The sequence below is a fragment of the Paroedura picta genome, chromosome 11, assembly GCF_049243985.1.
Source record: "Paroedura picta isolate Pp20150507F chromosome 11, Ppicta_v3.0, whole genome shotgun sequence".
In the NCBI taxonomy this organism is placed as follows: domain Eukaryota; kingdom Metazoa; phylum Chordata; class Lepidosauria; order Squamata; family Gekkonidae; genus Paroedura; species Paroedura picta.
This window is the reverse complement of record NC_135379.1, coordinates 60794676-60811004: the sequence shown is the minus strand read 5'-3', so window position 1 is coordinate 60811004 and position 16329 is coordinate 60794676. Positions and strand designations below refer to the sequence as shown.

At 50.2% G+C, this 16329-nt stretch overlaps 1 protein-coding gene across 5 annotated transcripts in view; it reads left to right on the top strand.

The window, feature by feature from the left end:
* Positions 1–313: 313 nt before the first annotated feature.
* The window catches only part of TNS3 (tensin 3), a 258750-nt gene continuing 242734 nt past the window's right edge, over positions 314–16329 (top strand). For 3 of the 5 annotated variants that reach the window (XM_077303191.1, XM_077303190.1, XM_077303189.1), the window contains exon 1: positions 314–445. In XM_077303191.1, coding sequence (XP_077159306.1) covers positions 350–445 — 96 coding nt within the window. In that variant the 5' untranslated portion in view covers positions 314–349. The remainder of the gene's footprint in view (positions 446–16329) is intronic. The other 2 variants (XM_077303203.1, XM_077303197.1) reach the window with 2 other exon arrangements.

Genomic DNA, 16329 nt, shown 5'->3' with positions numbered 1-16329 from the left:
TCTCCCCCGCCGCGCCCTCCAGGCTGCCTCGGTGCGCCGCAAAGGCGAGCGGGGAGGAAGGCGCGTTGCCATCTCAAGTACCCTGCGAGGTCTCTCGGGGCCCGGCGCGAACCAATCCTTGGCCGGGAAGGTTTCCGAGGGCTGGGCGGGAGGGGAGGCGGCGGAGGGCGAGCCCGAGGCATTGTGAGCGAGCGCGAGGTGACGCCTGCACGGCATGGGCTAGGGGGACCCGTCCCCGGAGAGCCCGCGTCTGCCCCGCTCCTTCGGGGCTGGGGGGGAGGGAGGGAGGGAGGGGGGGGAGGGGGGCTGGCTGGCTGGCTGGGGGGGGCACACTCTCCCCTGGGACAAAATGCCAGGGCTGAGCTTCCGCTGCTGCAAGAAGACCCCCAGTGCGAAGAAGCCGCGGCCGTGCTCGCTGCCTCCGCTCCGAAGCGGTTCGAAACCGGTGAGAGATTCCGCCGCGGCCCTGTGCATGCCGACGGTGCGCGTGCAGACCGAGCCCTCTCCCCCCCCCCCCGGGTGGTCGGATTTTTGCGCGGCGCGGGAGAAGCGCCTTGGACTTGCGCCGCGCCGTCGGGGCGCGCTTGTGCGCGGGCGCTTCCCGCCGGATCGCCCCACCGGCCGAGCAATCGCTCTCCTGCTTCGAGCTTTCCGTGGCTTCGGCGGGGATCGCTGCGCGGCGGGCCGGGGGTGCCCTGGAGGCAGGGCGCGCTCCTCTCGCTCGCTGTCCCCGGCAGGCAGCCATGGAGGGGTGAGCGGAGAAGCGCAGATGCGACAGGAGCTCTGGCTTCCCCACTGGTTCCCGGTGATAGAATTTCAGGGTTGGCACGGAAAGGAAAGCTTTTGCAAAAAAGAGCCAGGGAACTTTTGCCTTTTAAAAGCGATAAAAGTTGGTTGCATTTCTGTTTGCTAAATCTGGGGAGGCAAGTAAGACCCCTGGGTGCATTGCCATGTACTTCTCCCAAGACCAGGGGTAGTCAACCTGTGGTCCTCCAGATGTCCATGGACTACAATTCCCATGAGCCCCTGCCAGCGTTTGCTGGCAGGGGCTCGTGGGAATTGTGGTCCATGGACATCTGGAGGACCACAGGTTGACTGGCTCGGGCTCATGGGAATTGTAGTCCATGGACATCTGGAGGACCACAGGTCGACTGGCAGGGGCTCATGGGAATTGTAGTCCATGGACATCTGGAGGACCACAGGTTGACTGGCAGGGGCTCATGGGAATTGTAGTCCGTGGACATCTGGAGGACCACAGGTTGACTACCCCTGCCCTAGACTGTGCAATGAAGTCTCAGGCCAGCTCGCTTTTGCCTATCCTTTGAGTCTGTGTTGGGAGAAATACAGAAGAAATGGGGAGAAATGGGTGCCACAGAGGCAAGAAAATATGCTCTCTCTGACTCTCGCAGGCGAGCATTCTGCGCATGCTTTCTTTCAGCGTCTTTAAATACAAACAGATGGCCCTGCGTAAGTTGCGTCCCACAAATGCACGTTGGATCAAAATTACAATCACCGAGCTGCATTTTCAGGCTGGCTGTCGTGTCTGGTGGTGGGGATATCGGCTTATCCGTACTTACGTGGGAGTCGGTCCAAGTGAGACCCAGTGATGTGTCTGTCTAAGTCAGCCTGTTGGTCTTTTGACAAGCAGAGAGGCCTCCCAATCCCGATGCCTAAACTTACAAAGCGGAGAAAGAGATTTTTAAAATGATTGTTTTTTTAGAGTTGGATTCAACCTGCTTGTCTGCTGGGAGCAAGGGGCTTGACCCCCCCAAAAGTTTCTGCTGTGGGAGATCATGGGACTGGGGGTAAAGGTAAAGGTCATGTCTGACCCTTTGTGGTGACACCCTCTAGCGTTTTCATGGCAGACTCAATACGGGGTGGTTTGCCAGTGCCTTCCCCAGTCATTACCGTTTACCCCCCAGCAAGCTGGGTACTCATTTTACTGACTTCGGAAGGATGGAAGGCTGAGTCGACCTTGAGCCGGCTGCTGGGATTGAACCCCCAGCCTCATGGGCAGACAGCTTCAGACAGCATGTCTGCTGCCTTATCACCCTGCGCCACAAGAGGCTCTTCGTGATGGACTGGGGGTACAAAAGCCATATATTATGGAGACTGTTGCAAGGCGGAGAGAGGGAAAGAGACACGGCATTGCCCCATCACATCGGATCTCGGAGGCAAAGCAGGGCCGATACTTGGATGGGGGACCGAAGACTCTGCAGAGGAAGGCAATTCTGTGTCTCACGTGTTTCAAAAGCCCTCCGCTGGGATCGCTTGAGGTTCCTTGTGGGGCGATGGCACATGCTTGTGAGCCTGGGAGGCAGGAGACACGCATGGGACTGTGTGGAAAAGTGGGAGGTACTTCATCACGTGTGCATAGGCAAAACAAGGTGCACCGCCCAAAAAAGAGTTAATGTTTACATTATGCCAGTGAGCGCATAATTCTGTGGCTTGCACATAATGCACTGCACCTTCTCAACATGTGTGTGTGTGTGTGTGTGTGTGTGTGCGATAGCTGAAACATATGCTGGGAGCCTCCCGCTCTGTGCTCCCCTCTCTGGGTATACCACCAAGGCTGGCAGCTCAAAAGGTGACGGGGTCTTCCCATGCTCTCAGGGGACTGGTTGTGGGGATGGGCTGTGGCTCAGCAGGAGAGGATCTGCTTGGCACGTAGAAGGTCCCCAGTTCAGTCCCCAGCAAGCAGGGTCAGGGGAGAGGCAATAGGGAAGATTTCTGCCTGGGACTCAGGAGAGCTGCCAAGAGCCTGCTGTCTGTCTGCGATCCGCACACTGGGTTTCGCTCAGGTGCTTGTAGGGTTGCCAACCTCCAGGGGAAACCTTCCAATTATACAACCAGTGGCTTTAAACCCCACAGCATTCTTTCATTTTTATCTCTTTGAATTTCTAGACCGCCCTCTCTGCCTGGCAACATCTAATAGGGACAGTGTAAATCAGAATCACAGCTCGGCATTTGAAAACATTTCTTAAAAACCCTGCTTGTGGACGTAAAACCCAAACCCAGGCTGGGGCCAGTTAGATGTTGACGGTTTTTTTCTGGCTTCCACCACAGGCTTGGTGGAAGAGCTCTGTTTTGCAGGACCTGTGGAACTCGGTGCCTTCCAACAGGGTCCTGATGTTTGCTGGGAGCTCTTTCCATCAGGTGGGAGCCAAATACAAGAAGTCCTTTCCTCCCCTGAAACCCACTCTCCTGGGCTCTACCCCCAGATCTCCAGGAATTCCCCATCCTGGAATTGGCAACCCTAAGTACCTGTGCAATTTTTACCACATCCTTTGCTAGTTCCCGAGACTGCCAATATCACTGCAAGAGAGCTGACAAGACTTCTACAGCAGGGGTAGTCAACCTGTGGTCCTCCAGATGTTCATGGACTGCAATTCCCATGAGCCCCTGCCAGCAAATGCTGGCAGGGGCTCATGGGAATTGTAGTCCATGAAGATCTGGAGGACCACAGGTTGACTACCCCTGTTCTACAGGATATGGGAACCCCACCATCAGGCCACTGCCTTCCCGGGCTTTGAAGTTTTTTGTTATATGCATGCCCACTTTCTTTCAGCCTTCTTAGCACAGCCATAAGGAATAGACATTTTACAAAAAATGTTGCCAGATGCAGATTTTCTGTGCTTCGTGCTTCTACGGCTTTTCTGGTCCTGCACTGAAGCCACCTTGGCAAGGTTGCCAGCTCTGTCTTGAGAAAAATCTAAAGAAGAAGAGTTGGCACTTAAAGTAAAGGTAAAGGTATCCCCTGTGCAAGCACCGAGTCATGTCTGACCCTTGGGGTGACACCCTCTAGCGTTTTCATGGCAGACTCAATACGGGGTGGTTTGCCAGTGCCTTCCCCAGTCATTACCGTTTACCCCCCAGCAAGCTGGGTACTCATTTTACCGACCTCGGAAGGATGGAAGGCTGAGTCGACCTTGAGCCGGATGCTGGGATTGAACTCCCAGCCTCATGGGCAAAGCTTTCAGACGGCTGCCTTACCACTCTGCGCCACAAGAGGCTCCTAAGTTGGCACTTAGATGCTGCTTTTCTCTACCAGGAGGAGTTTCAAAGCAGCTTACAATCTCCTTCCCTTTCCTCTCCCCGCAACAGACACCCTGTGAGGGAGGTGAGGCTGAGAGAGCCCTGAGATTCCTGCTTGGTCAGTAATATATTACTACTTTGGGGGTAGAGCCTTCAGACGGTGAAGTTTAGGGAGGGGAGGGCACTCAGTGGGATAAAATGTCATGCGGTCTGCCTTCTATCTGGCCATTTTCTCCAGGGTAAATAATCTCTGTTGCCTGTAGATGAGCTGTAATTCCGGGGGATCCTCTGGTCCTACCTGGAGGCTGGCATCCCTACTGATGTAGCGGTTAAGAACAGCAGCTTCTAATCTGGAGAACTGGGGTTGAACCCCTACTCCTCCACATAGGGGTTGGGCCCTTCGGCGCCCAAAGCAGCCAGTCGCTCCTGACACAGCCAGCACCTGCGTGTGTGCACCCGCCAGCACTCCGATGCCCGCACCTCCTCTCCCCCCCTGCTGCACAGCACTGGCTGCATTGGGAGCAACCAGCCACTTTGGGCGCCAAAGTGCCCAACCCCACCTCCCCATGCAGCCAGCTGGGTGACCTTGGGCTGTTCGCAGTTCTCTCAGAGCTCTCTCAGCCTCACATACCTCACAGGGTGTCTGTGGTGGGGGAGGAAGGGAAGGCAATTGGAAGCCACTTTGCGACTTCTGCAGGGTACAAAAAACAGGTCCTCCTCTTATGTACACAGCTCCGGATCAAAGTACTTTCAGGTGGGGCTCGTGGGGGGTCTTCAGAGGATATCTGATGAAGGGAACTTTGACTCTGAAAAGCTTATCCCTCAGAAAACATGTCAGTCTTTGAGGTATTCCTAGACTTGACTGTCGCTTTGGATATGTTTCTTGAGGAGAGGTTGGGGGCTAAGGGCTTCCAGCTTATTTAGCTTGTATCCTGAATGCATTTGTTTGGAATTCAATTTTATTACCTTGCGTGGAAGTCAGTTGGTGTCAGGAAGACTCAGTGGGCTACAGCAGTGGTACTGGGGACCGGGACCGGTCCGTGGATCAGTTGGTACCGGTCCGTGGCTCCTCCTCGTCCTCCTCCCCAGCTGCTGCCTCGGGGGCTGCCCTGCCACTCTGCTGCCAGCTCACCTTTGGTGCTCTCCGGCGGCCGCCATGGCTGGGGCTCCCCCTCGGTGTGGCACTGCGCAGCTGCTGCTGGCAGCACCCCCAGCAGGCAGCGGGAAGTCAGGGGCGCCAGCGGGAAAGCAAGTGGAACAGGGGCTCAGGCGGTGGCGATGTCCCTCTGCAAAAGTCTACCCCCCCGGGCCTCAGTAAAATTGTCAAGCATTGACCCGTCCCCGGTGATAAAAAGGTTGGGGACCACTGGGCTACAGGACAGATTAGCTCTTGAAGCAAGTGAATCCAAATGTTGGGAACAGTTTCCCATGCATAGAAATGGAAGGAGCCAAATCTGCCCAGGTTGTAGGACAATGGAATTTGAGCCCAATGGCACCTTTAAGACCAACAAAGATTTATTCCAAGCACGTGCTTTCATGTGCAGGCGCACTTCCTCAGACAATGGAACAGGGATCCTAAGAGTACAGCTATAAGTTTGGAGGAGATGACCTTTTAATGCTGCATCTCTTTTAGATCTTCCACATCTGTCTCCAGCAGTGCATGAATGGACAAATGCCACATTTCTTAAGTTACTGCTACTAGTTGGAGCTGAGGTTTGCTATAAAGCTGGAGCATCCCAGGAGGAGCTCGGCTCGCCTGGCAAAGTACACAACCAGCTCTTGGACCCCTGCCCAGAGAACAGAGCATTGTGCAAGAACACAGGAGTCAGCCATGCCTGAATTTGTGTGTGTATATACATATTTATGCATACCCCTGGTACTACAAATGTGTCTGAGATGAACAAATGTGTGAGCCAATTGGTTGTGTATGTGGTGGCCAGGTTGAGCGTCTGCCATTTCCTGTCTCTTGGCTTTCAAGCTGTCTAAAAATTGTTTCCAGTCCTCCACAGGCCCCCCGAAAGCTAGGTCTGAGGCTTTGGTCCCCCTCAGACCCCTTTCCTCATAGATATTGGACTGCGAATGTTCTGACCGTTCGGCTTGCTTGACGGTTGAAATTCCATTCGGCACCATCATTCCAGCTCTGCCAATCCATGTCTAGGTGTGATGCAGCATAACTTGTGTTTGCACAGAATCACACGGACAGGCGTGTTATGCCCTACCTGCTGGTTCTTATTCAGATAGCTGCCGGCAGGAAGGGGGGACTTTCCACTCCCTTTAGCCCGGGAAGCGCTCTTACCATAGCGAGAGAGCTTGCCAGGCCAAGGGGAGCCTCCTGCAGCGCCACCACCAGTGGGGAGGGGGGGCTTTCCACTTCCTTTAGCCCGCTTTGTGAGCCAAAGAGAGCCGTGGCCACCCTCTCACGCCCTCCTGCCTGCCGCCCCTTTTAAAGCCCATTTTTAAAATGGGCTTTGATACTAGTATAACTATTAAAATCATGCTGGATTTCTTTCTTCCTAACCAGCTATTTCAGTTCAAGTCCTTCCTTCCTTCCTTCCTTCCTTCCTTCCTTCCTTCCTTCCTTCCTTCCTTCCTTCCTTCCTTCCTTCCTTCCTTCCTTCCTTCCTTCCTTCCTTCCTTCCTTCCTTCCTTCCTTCCAGAATTCAAGTTTTCCTTCCTTCCTTCCTTCCTTCCTTCCTTCCTTCCTTCCTTCCTTCCTTCCTTCCTTCCTTCCTTCCTTCCTTCCTTCCTTCCTTCCCACTCCCCAATTAAAAGCTTGGCCAGTAGGTGGGAACAGGTGAGAAGCAGCATGCCGAATAGAATACTTCTCTCGAATTCAAGAGTGTTCTTTGTGGGTGAAGCATCTGAGTGATAATTATATCCAGGGCCCTGCACATTTTGTCCCCTGCTTCTGAGCTTCCTCTTTTTTCTCCCCGGGAGAAAATGGCTGCTTTGGAGGGTGGACTCCATTGCATTCTACACTGAGTTCCCTCTACACCTCAAATCGCACCCACTCCCTGCTCCACTCTCAAAGTCCCCAGGTATTTCCCAATCCAGAGCTGGCAACCCTAGTTTGTCATGTAGACAATTTCTGTGCCATCTCTCCGGAGAACCTACTCCAGGCGGCTTATGGAGTGAAACAGAATAAAACGGCAGGACAGTGAACGAATTAGAAATCCAGCTGGGCACAAGTTCAGCATAAAACATGAAGCAACTTGGAAAGCATCTTGAGGAAACAGTTCTCAAGCCGAAAGTGAACCATAAACATAACACTGATGGCATAATGTCAAGCACTGAGCACCTGATATCATCCATTCCAGAGCAGGCTTTTGCAGCTTTCAACCCATTAAGACAACACGAAGGATTATGAACTGCAGGCTGGGAAATTCCTGGAGATTTGGGGTGTTTGGAGCCTGCAGAGGGACCTTAGTGGGGTAGAAAGCCATACAGTCCACCCTTCAAAACCACCAGGGAAACTCTTCTCTGGAGATCCCTTGTATTTCCAGGAGATTTCAAGGTTCCAGCAGGAGGCTGGCAACCCTATAAGCACAGCCCAATCGTTGTAGATTGTGGTCTGCTAGTAGGCCTCCTATTTACCCACCTGGTACAATGCTCCCAGCCCCAATTTCCTACCCCTGAGGATATGAGGAGGGAAAAATGGCCTCTGGGTAGTGATGTTCTAGGAATTTCCACTAGTTTCTATGGTGGCAACTCAGGGAGGGAGGCCAGATCCTCATCCAGAAGTGACACCATACCATCCCTGGACTTCCCCCTCCTCAGACACCCCCCCTCCCAGTCTCTCAGCATCTGCAGAAGCTGAGTTGGGAACCCTCTTCCCTTGTGCAGCCATCCTTTTAGGAGCTCCTCGCAGGTGTCAGGGCCCCCTGCAGTTGGCTGCCTCTTGTGCAATGAGCTAGGCTTAAAAAGGCTTAATCTAAGGGTGATTTAACTATGCCTGACCTCCCTTGTCTTATACATGTGCGAGACAGATTTCTGGAACATTCAACCAACAGAGGCAGACGTGTTCACCCCCCCCCCCCTTGAATGCATAAATTCAACACACAAAAGAATGGATTACATGCTTTCTTTTTCTTTGATGAAAGTTGAGATTTCTAGCAGTTCCTGATGTCATATGTGACAAAAGGGGTATTTTGTTGGTTCAGTTACCAGTCACCCCCATAAGCCCTTTGGGCTCCCCTTCTTACATGTTTCAATCTGTGGCTCCCTCAAATGTGCCATGGTCCCTCCATGGGCCATATGCTCCCATTGAGATTGGCTGACCTAGCGGATCAGTCGCCCTTCCTTCCTAGCAACCTGCCCCAAACAAGGGCCTCGTCCAACCCTAAACTATAACGCTGGAAGAGCCACGTTTGGCTTGGTGGCTGACAGGTTCTGGCTGGCCTGGCCTGAAGAGATATTTGTATTCTTCCCTTGTGTGACAACACTTATCTGGCTTTTCTTCCCTCAAGATGAGAACAGTGTATTTGTTACGCTTGCACATTAAGAAACCTTCCAGAGGGTGAAATCTGAGTTGTGCATCTGCTCACAGAGACACATGGTCAAGAGGAACACACATGCTTGTTTAACGGCTGGGAAAGGCCTCCGGAGGGATGGCTGAAGCCTCTTCCTGCATGTTAGTTTCCAGTTATTTCTTGCTGCGTTTTATTCCATTCGATTTGTGTATGTGTATGTATCTCTCTGTATGTGTTTGTGAGGGGAACGCTGTCTGGATATTGGAATATTATTATTATGAAATTTCTAGACTGCCTCTCTCCCGCTGGGCTCACAGCACGTTCAAAACAACCATAAACACTTGATTGCATGCTGAAATTCTCAAATTAAACACTGGAATAACCAACTGTGGGCAGGGGCCCATGGGAATTGTAGTCCATGAACATCTGGAGGACCGCAGATTGACTACCCCTGCACTAGATGACCGAAATGCAAATAACTAGTCACACAGAAGCCCCATTTTTCGTTTAGGCTTCTCTGGGCCAGGTTGAAGGGTGTTTACACCCAAATGGAGATCCAGTCGGTTCACTGCCATTCCCTGGGAGTTGTTTTGATAATGCTGGAACTGGCTGTTCTTTCATAGAAAGGCAGGACAGCAGGCTTTGCCTGAACTTCTGCAACTCTCTCTATCCTTGATCCAGAAACTACAACTGGTGCAGAATGCTGTGGCCAGGATTCTCACTAAAACATCATGGAGTTCCCGCATCTGGCCGGCAATCCAACAACTTGGCTGGCTCCCAGATGAATTCCGGATTAAGCTTAAGGTTCTGGTAATCACCTTTAAGGCCATACGTGGTTTGGGCCCAGTGTATCTGAGAGACTGCCTTCCTGCCTATACCCCCAAAAGAGTCTTACGCTCGGCCACCTCCAACTGGCTGCGGATCCCTGGCCCCAGAGAAGCACGTCGGACCTCAACAAGGGCCAGAGTCTTTTCGGTCCTGGCCCTCACCTGGTGGAACGAGCTCCCAGAGGAGATCAGAGCCCTACCCAAACTTCCACAGTTCCGCAGGGCCTGCAAGAGGGAGCTCTTCCACCAGGCATTCGCTTGGGGCCGACCGACTTAGAACACCTGCTGGTCCCCCCAGACCCCCTCCCCCATGAATGAAAGCATTAACCTCCCAATGTTACTGTTAGTTGTTATTTATATTATAAATGTGGTTTTGTAATCTTTTTGATGCTTTATGAAAGTTGTTTTGATGTTACAGCCTGTATAATGTTCCATGTAAGTTATAATGTTCTGTGTAAACCACCCAGAGCTGCAAAGAAATGGGCAGTATATAAATACAAATAAAATAAAATAAATAAATAAATACCTCACAGTTTTATTTATTTATTAATTACATTTATATCCTGCCACTCCCACAAGGGCTCGTGGTGGCTAACAAGACAAAACCCCAATACATAAAAACCCCAATAAAATTAACAATTTCGATCAAACTAGCCAATCAACTAGAAATCATCCATTCATTCGCCAGCCAAACCCCATACGAATCACTATTTAAAAACCTCAGGGTGGACAGCGGGGCTGGTCTCTCCCTTTAATCCGCCCTTGATAGCCCCAATAGGGCTTAATGGCAAGGGGGGGATCCAGATCTTCTTCTGTACGCCGGCCTCAACCATAGACCTGGCATAAGAGCTCTGTCTTGCAGCCACTGCCTGTGAATTTGGAATAGCAACATACACATGGATTATCTCTGTTCATGTTTTAAGAGGCAACAGACAAAGCTGGCTGACTTGAAAAGACAACAAATACTGTGTTGTTATCCATTAATTTGCTGTTTTTCCACTCTGTATAGCAACAATTAAAATGTATCCCCCCCCAAGAAGACACACTCCAGACTCTCATCATGGTTAGGGAAAAACCGGGGAGAGGAATAACTTTCCTCACATATTGTAAACCTCTATGAGTTGCCTGCTGTTCTTTTTCCTTCTATTTTTGGCAAGACTACATTTATCTCTTTACTTATTGTGTGAGCCGGAGAGTGTTCCAGTCAACTGACTGTGATTCCAGGACTATAAAGGGCATGGGGACCCCTTCACAGTTTCCCTTTTATGGTGAGCAAGGGCTGTACCGTGTGGGGAGAAGGGTCTTAAGAAGATGCGACTGACAGTCATGCCACGATAAACGGCTGTCCTTCACAAAGCTTCCATTCATCTATTTGGCTTGACATGGGCTATTCTGAGAAGAGCTGTGGGTGGAACAAACACCAACGTAAACTGCGTCTCTGTGTAGAGTTAGATAAGCCCATGAGGGGAAGCCCCCTTGAAGTCCTACTGTATTCCTCAGCGTGGTAAGGGGGTGAACTGCGGAGCTCACAGCCCGCAGGCCAGTTGCAGAGGCAATGGGGAATTAAATGGCAAACCACTCCGTTTTTCTTGCCAAGAAAATTCTATGGAAAGCATGCCAACTAAGGTATGGAGTGGTAGGCCCCCCCCAGGCCACAAAGTACTGGGCAGAGTCTGCACTTACTTTGTTTATTCCACTGTCAATCCTGTTGAATTCAGATTGCTTTGAACTCGGGTCTTCCTCTTCCCCCCTCCCTCCCCATTGAAATAGGAAAGTCTTCTGCACGTGGTTAGGGAGGCTCAGAAGGTGGGGGGAGGGAGCCAAGCCTCTTTCTTTTCTTGAAGGGGGGGGGAGAGGGGCCAGGCAGGGAGCCTCTTTCTTTTCTTGGAGGGGAGGGGGAGAGGATCGGAAAAGGCAGAGGAGGGAGGAAAAATCCAGGACCGACAGAAGTTGAGAGAAATTAAGGGCTTCTCCTTTAAGGCAAGCGTGTCACATGACCAGGTGTAGCCTAACAGAGGTTCTCTACCATGGAGCTTTCTTTCCCAATCTGGATATTGAGGATTAACAGCACTCTGAGATATCGCACAATAAAGGTAGGTTCACTCAGAATCAATCCTTCTTGCTGCAGAAGGAAAATTTAAATTGCCCCAAATCCAAACGGAAATCGCATTCTGTGTAGAGGGCAGGGACTGAATCGATCTGGGGTTGGAATAAAAGCTCCGTGCAGTTTACACCCTGAACAAGCCACTGGGGAAGGGCGACAACTCTCTGCCAGTAACCTGGGCATTTATGGACACCTAGCTGCCTAAAAGAAAACCAGAAGGATTGCAACATGGAATGTACGTGGAATGTCGCAAGGAAAATTGGATATTGTGAAATGAAAAATGACCCGACTCAACATCCGTCTGCTCAGCGTCAGTGAACTACACTGGACAGCTAATGGCCACTTTCCATCCGAAGACTTCACAGTCTACTATTCTGGTCATGACAGTATCAGAAGAAATGGTGAAGCCTTGATTGAGGATAAGGTAACAGCTCGTGCAGTGGAAAGTTACACAGCAGTAAATGACCGAATAATGTTCATTCAAATTCGGGGAAAGCCAATGAACACAACTGTTGTGCAAGTGTATGCACCAACCACGGCTGCTGATGAAAATGAAATTGAAGATTTCTATGTGAAAGTGCATGAAACAATTAAACAGGTGCCTCAAAAGGACATGATATACATTATTGGGGATTTCAATGCCAAAGTTGAAAATCAACAAGAACAGGGCATCTGCAGTAGTTTTGGACTAGATGAGCAAAATGAAGCTGGTGACAGACTGATCCAGTTCTGTCAAGAAAACAAACTGACTATCACTAACACCCTCTATGAACAACCAAAACGCGACCAAGACATGGTCGTGGTACCCAAGACCACATTGCAAATTTGCGCTGGATTCTTGAAAAAACACATGAATATCAAAAGGCCATCTATCTTTGCTTTATTGATTATTCTAAAGCATTTGACTGTGTTGATCACAAGAAGCTATGGGATGCCTTACATGAATTGGGAGTGTCGTCCCACTTAACCCACCTCATCAGTTCATTGTACACCTACTAGGAGGCCACAGTATGAACAATATATGGAGACACTGATTGGTTCAAGGTCAGCCAAGAAGTGAGACGAGGGTGTATCATATCACCCTTTCTTTTTAACCTTTATGCAGAGGTAATTATGTGGAATCTTAATCTGGAAGAATCTATGATCAGAGTCAAAATTGGAGGTCATAACATCAATAATCTCCGCTATGCAGATGATACAACACTCCTTGCTGAATTGGAGCATGATCTGAAGACCAAGACTAAAAGATCATGACAACTACTGGCAGTAGCACTAAAATTACGATTGACATTGAATGTATTGATGATTTCATCTTTCTTGGCTCTATGATCAATCAAAGTGGTGGATGCAGCCGTGAAATCAAACAGCAAATAACACTGGGCTGGAATGCAATATTAGGCATGAACCGAATATGGAAGAGTAAGGAAATCAGCCTTAATACAAAGTGCTGGCTAGTCAACGCCGTTATCTTTCCCATAACAACCTATGAATGCGAAAGCTGGACCTTGAAGAAGGAAGACAGAAGGAGAATAGATGCCTTCAAATAATGGTGTTGGAGACAAATGCTGCAAATACCATGGATAGTTAAAGTTGCCAACAAGAGAGGAGCAAACCAACTATGTCATTAGAAGGAAGGAAAGCTCACTTACTTTGGACACATCATGCGACCAAACTCGCTAGAAAAATCATGAATGCTTGGCATGTTCAGCAACAAAAGGAAAGGTCGCCAAAGGATCCACTGGTTTGATATGATCAAGGCCTATACAGGGATGATCATGAACCAATTAAAAGAAGGAGAGACAGGGACACATGGCAAAGAATTTACTATAGAATCGCCGAGGGTAGGACATGACTGAACGGATAACATCATCATCATCATCATCATCATGAGGGGAAGCAGACCAGGATTTGACAAAGTCTGAATTCTCACTCTGTCATGGAAGCTTGCTTGGGTGGCCCTGAGCTGGTCTCTTTTCTCAGCCTCACCTCTCTCTCAAGCAGGTTGGGTTTAAGGACCTGTTGTCCTTAGGTTCTGTCAAGTCGTTTCTGACTCATGGTGATTTTATGAACCAAGGTCTGCTGTCCAGCTCTGTCTGCAGTCCTTTCTTTAAGCTTTTGTAAGGTCAATCCATGTATGTCTTTAAGCCTAACAACCCTACCCATACTAACTTGGCAGTAGGCACCACTGAACACACAGGCAAACACAATTAGGATTACACTGCATCCGTCAACAGAGAGCCATGTGGCAGAACAAGCTCAGTCAAAGGAACTCTGAGCCCAGTAACACCTTTAAGGTGTCAATGTAGAGATTTATGATGCAGTTCTGGCCGCCATCTCTCAAAAAAAAGGGCATGGCAGATCTGGAAAAAGGACAGAACCAGAACCAGAAAGATTAAAGGATTGAAGCCCTTTGAGGAAAGACTGATGGGAAAGGAAGGAGGGGTCTTCTTTGTCCCCCCCCCAAGCGGTTACGTTGTGGGGAAGATGGGAACGGGATGGGTAAACGCCACATAGGAGGGTCTATAGAAAGGAGAGGAGGGGAGCTAAACACAATTTGATGAAAAGGCTAGCTAGATGCAACTCACTATGTGTCTTTTCAGAACTTTGTCATAATTTCATGGTTTCCATCCCAAGAAAACAGACATGTCCAAGAATGCATGAAAGGAGAATTCCCTGCTTACTCCTTTGATTCACTTCTGAGAGCCTGCTAGCTGCCCCTTGCTTGGAATCCTTTTCAGTCCCTCGAAAGGAAAGCCTTGAAAGGCTTTGATCTTCTTAATGATCCCCCAAATTAACTCTAATGCTTGTAATAATTATTTTTTTAAAAAACCCAGTCAACTGATGCTTTCTAAGGATTTCTTTTTTCTTTTACTAAGGGCTCTTTGGGTGGTCTGGGGCTTGCTTTTTTAATACAAAGGTGCTGAAGAACAGCTGTCAAGACTCAATGCTAATTAGTCATTTATGGTGTCTCATTAAGAAGTAGATTGGTATCTGCTTTGCTGGGTGAAAGGGGGGGGGAGCCTTTGGCTATGGAAGAGACCTCATGAGAATCCTTTAACACTTCCTGGGTCCATGTCTTTCCGCAGACAGCTGGATGAAAGATCCTTGTCTTCTTTTAAAGAAAGAACTCTGGTTTAAAACTTCTTAATGAAAGGGGGAAGGGGAAAGGAGGCATATTTAAAGCAAAATTCTATGTGATTTTTCCTTTCTTCTGTTTTGCATTCCTCTTGATCAACATTTATTTTTGAAACCAGGGAGTTCAGCATTCGGGGTGGACGTAGACAGCTTTTTCAGCCAAAGAGTTCAGTCTATTTATTTAAATTTATTTTAGGCCGTCCTCTCTCGTGGAATAGACTCGGGGCAGGCCCTGGGCTACTATAGCCTTAAAAGTTAAAACCAATACCTTAAACTTGGCCCAAAATACAATTGTTAGCCAGTGTAGCTGTCTGAGGACCAATTTCCCCCAATTCCATTCAGTGCAATTTAAAGAAGCAGCCCCTGAGTTTCCCCACAGAGCCTTTTTTCTAAGTGGCCAGAGAGGAGCCCTCCTTCTTTTGTTTAACCAACAGGAAAGCTGTTTGGATCCAATCCTCTACAGCAGTGGGTTCCCTGTGACCCCAACTTTGGCATCAAAACCCAGTGGGAACCCAGCCGGAGGAGCTGCCAGCTAGCGCTGCAGAGGTGCTTCCACTGCCCCCCCAGCTGCGACCATGGGCAACCCCTGCAGGAGGTGACTGGAGGCGGTGAGGGCCCTGCCAGGGGAAGGGGGCTGCCACTGCCACTGCCACCACATCCACATTGCTTGCTGTCCTGCTCAGGGCTGGGCTTGGCCATGCATCCTGCCCCCTTGGCTTGCCACTTCTCTCCTTTCTCCCTTTGTTTAACTGCGGGGGGGGGGGGGGTTCATCGGTGGTCCTGCTGGAGACCACATGGGGCTTGCCGGACTGAGTTGGGTGGGATGGGGTGACTTTGGACTCACGGGGGGAGGGGGGTCGCTTTCTGCCAGCTCTGAAAGAGCTGAGCGAAGCATTTTGGTGCATTCCTCAGCAGCCGCCAACGTGACCCTCCGGGCAGGCTGGGCAGCTGCAGATGGAGCCAGTGGGGCACTGGAAATGCATGTGTGCATACATGTGCACAACAATTGAGGTGTCATGGAGGCAGCCTTGGCTCGCCTCCCCCACCACCACATGCCTCCACATGCTGCTGCCTGCCATTGCGGTGGCGGGCAATCCGGCGACCCCGGGGAAGGGGCCAGGCAACCCCAAATGGGGTCCCGACCCCAAGGGTGAGAACCACAGCTCTACAGGAAGTGACAAATATAGGAACATCAACGAATGTCAACTATGGTGCCATCTTAGCCAGCTGTTGAAAGCAGGCTGTGTTCAGTTGCATGGATGGCTTCATGGTCCAGTGATTCATTTAGGGTTGCTGCTGCAGGGCTGGAAAATTCCCAGAGATTTTGGAGGGGAGAGGATGAGGAAATTCCACCCTCCAAAGCACCCAAAGGAGCAGCTTTCTGTCATCTGGAGGTCATTTGGAATCCCTGGAAATTGGAGTGTTGGGAAAAAAACCCACAGAAGGAACTCTCAGAGAAGATACCAGCAACACTAAAAAAAAAGAAATCAATACTGAGAAGAAATAGGCATGGTAATTAAGGATGACACAAATATTTAATAATTTAACCACAATGGTCTAATACAGCGGTCCTCAACCCCCGGGCCGGGGACCGGGATCGGTCCGTAGATCAGTCGGTACTGGGCTGCAGATCCTCCTCGTCCTCCTCCCCGGCTGCTGCCTCGGGGGTTGCCCTGCCACTCTGCCACCAGCTCACCTTTGGTGCTCTCCAGCGGCTGCCATGGCTGGGGCTCCCCCTCGGTGTGGCACTGTGCAGCTG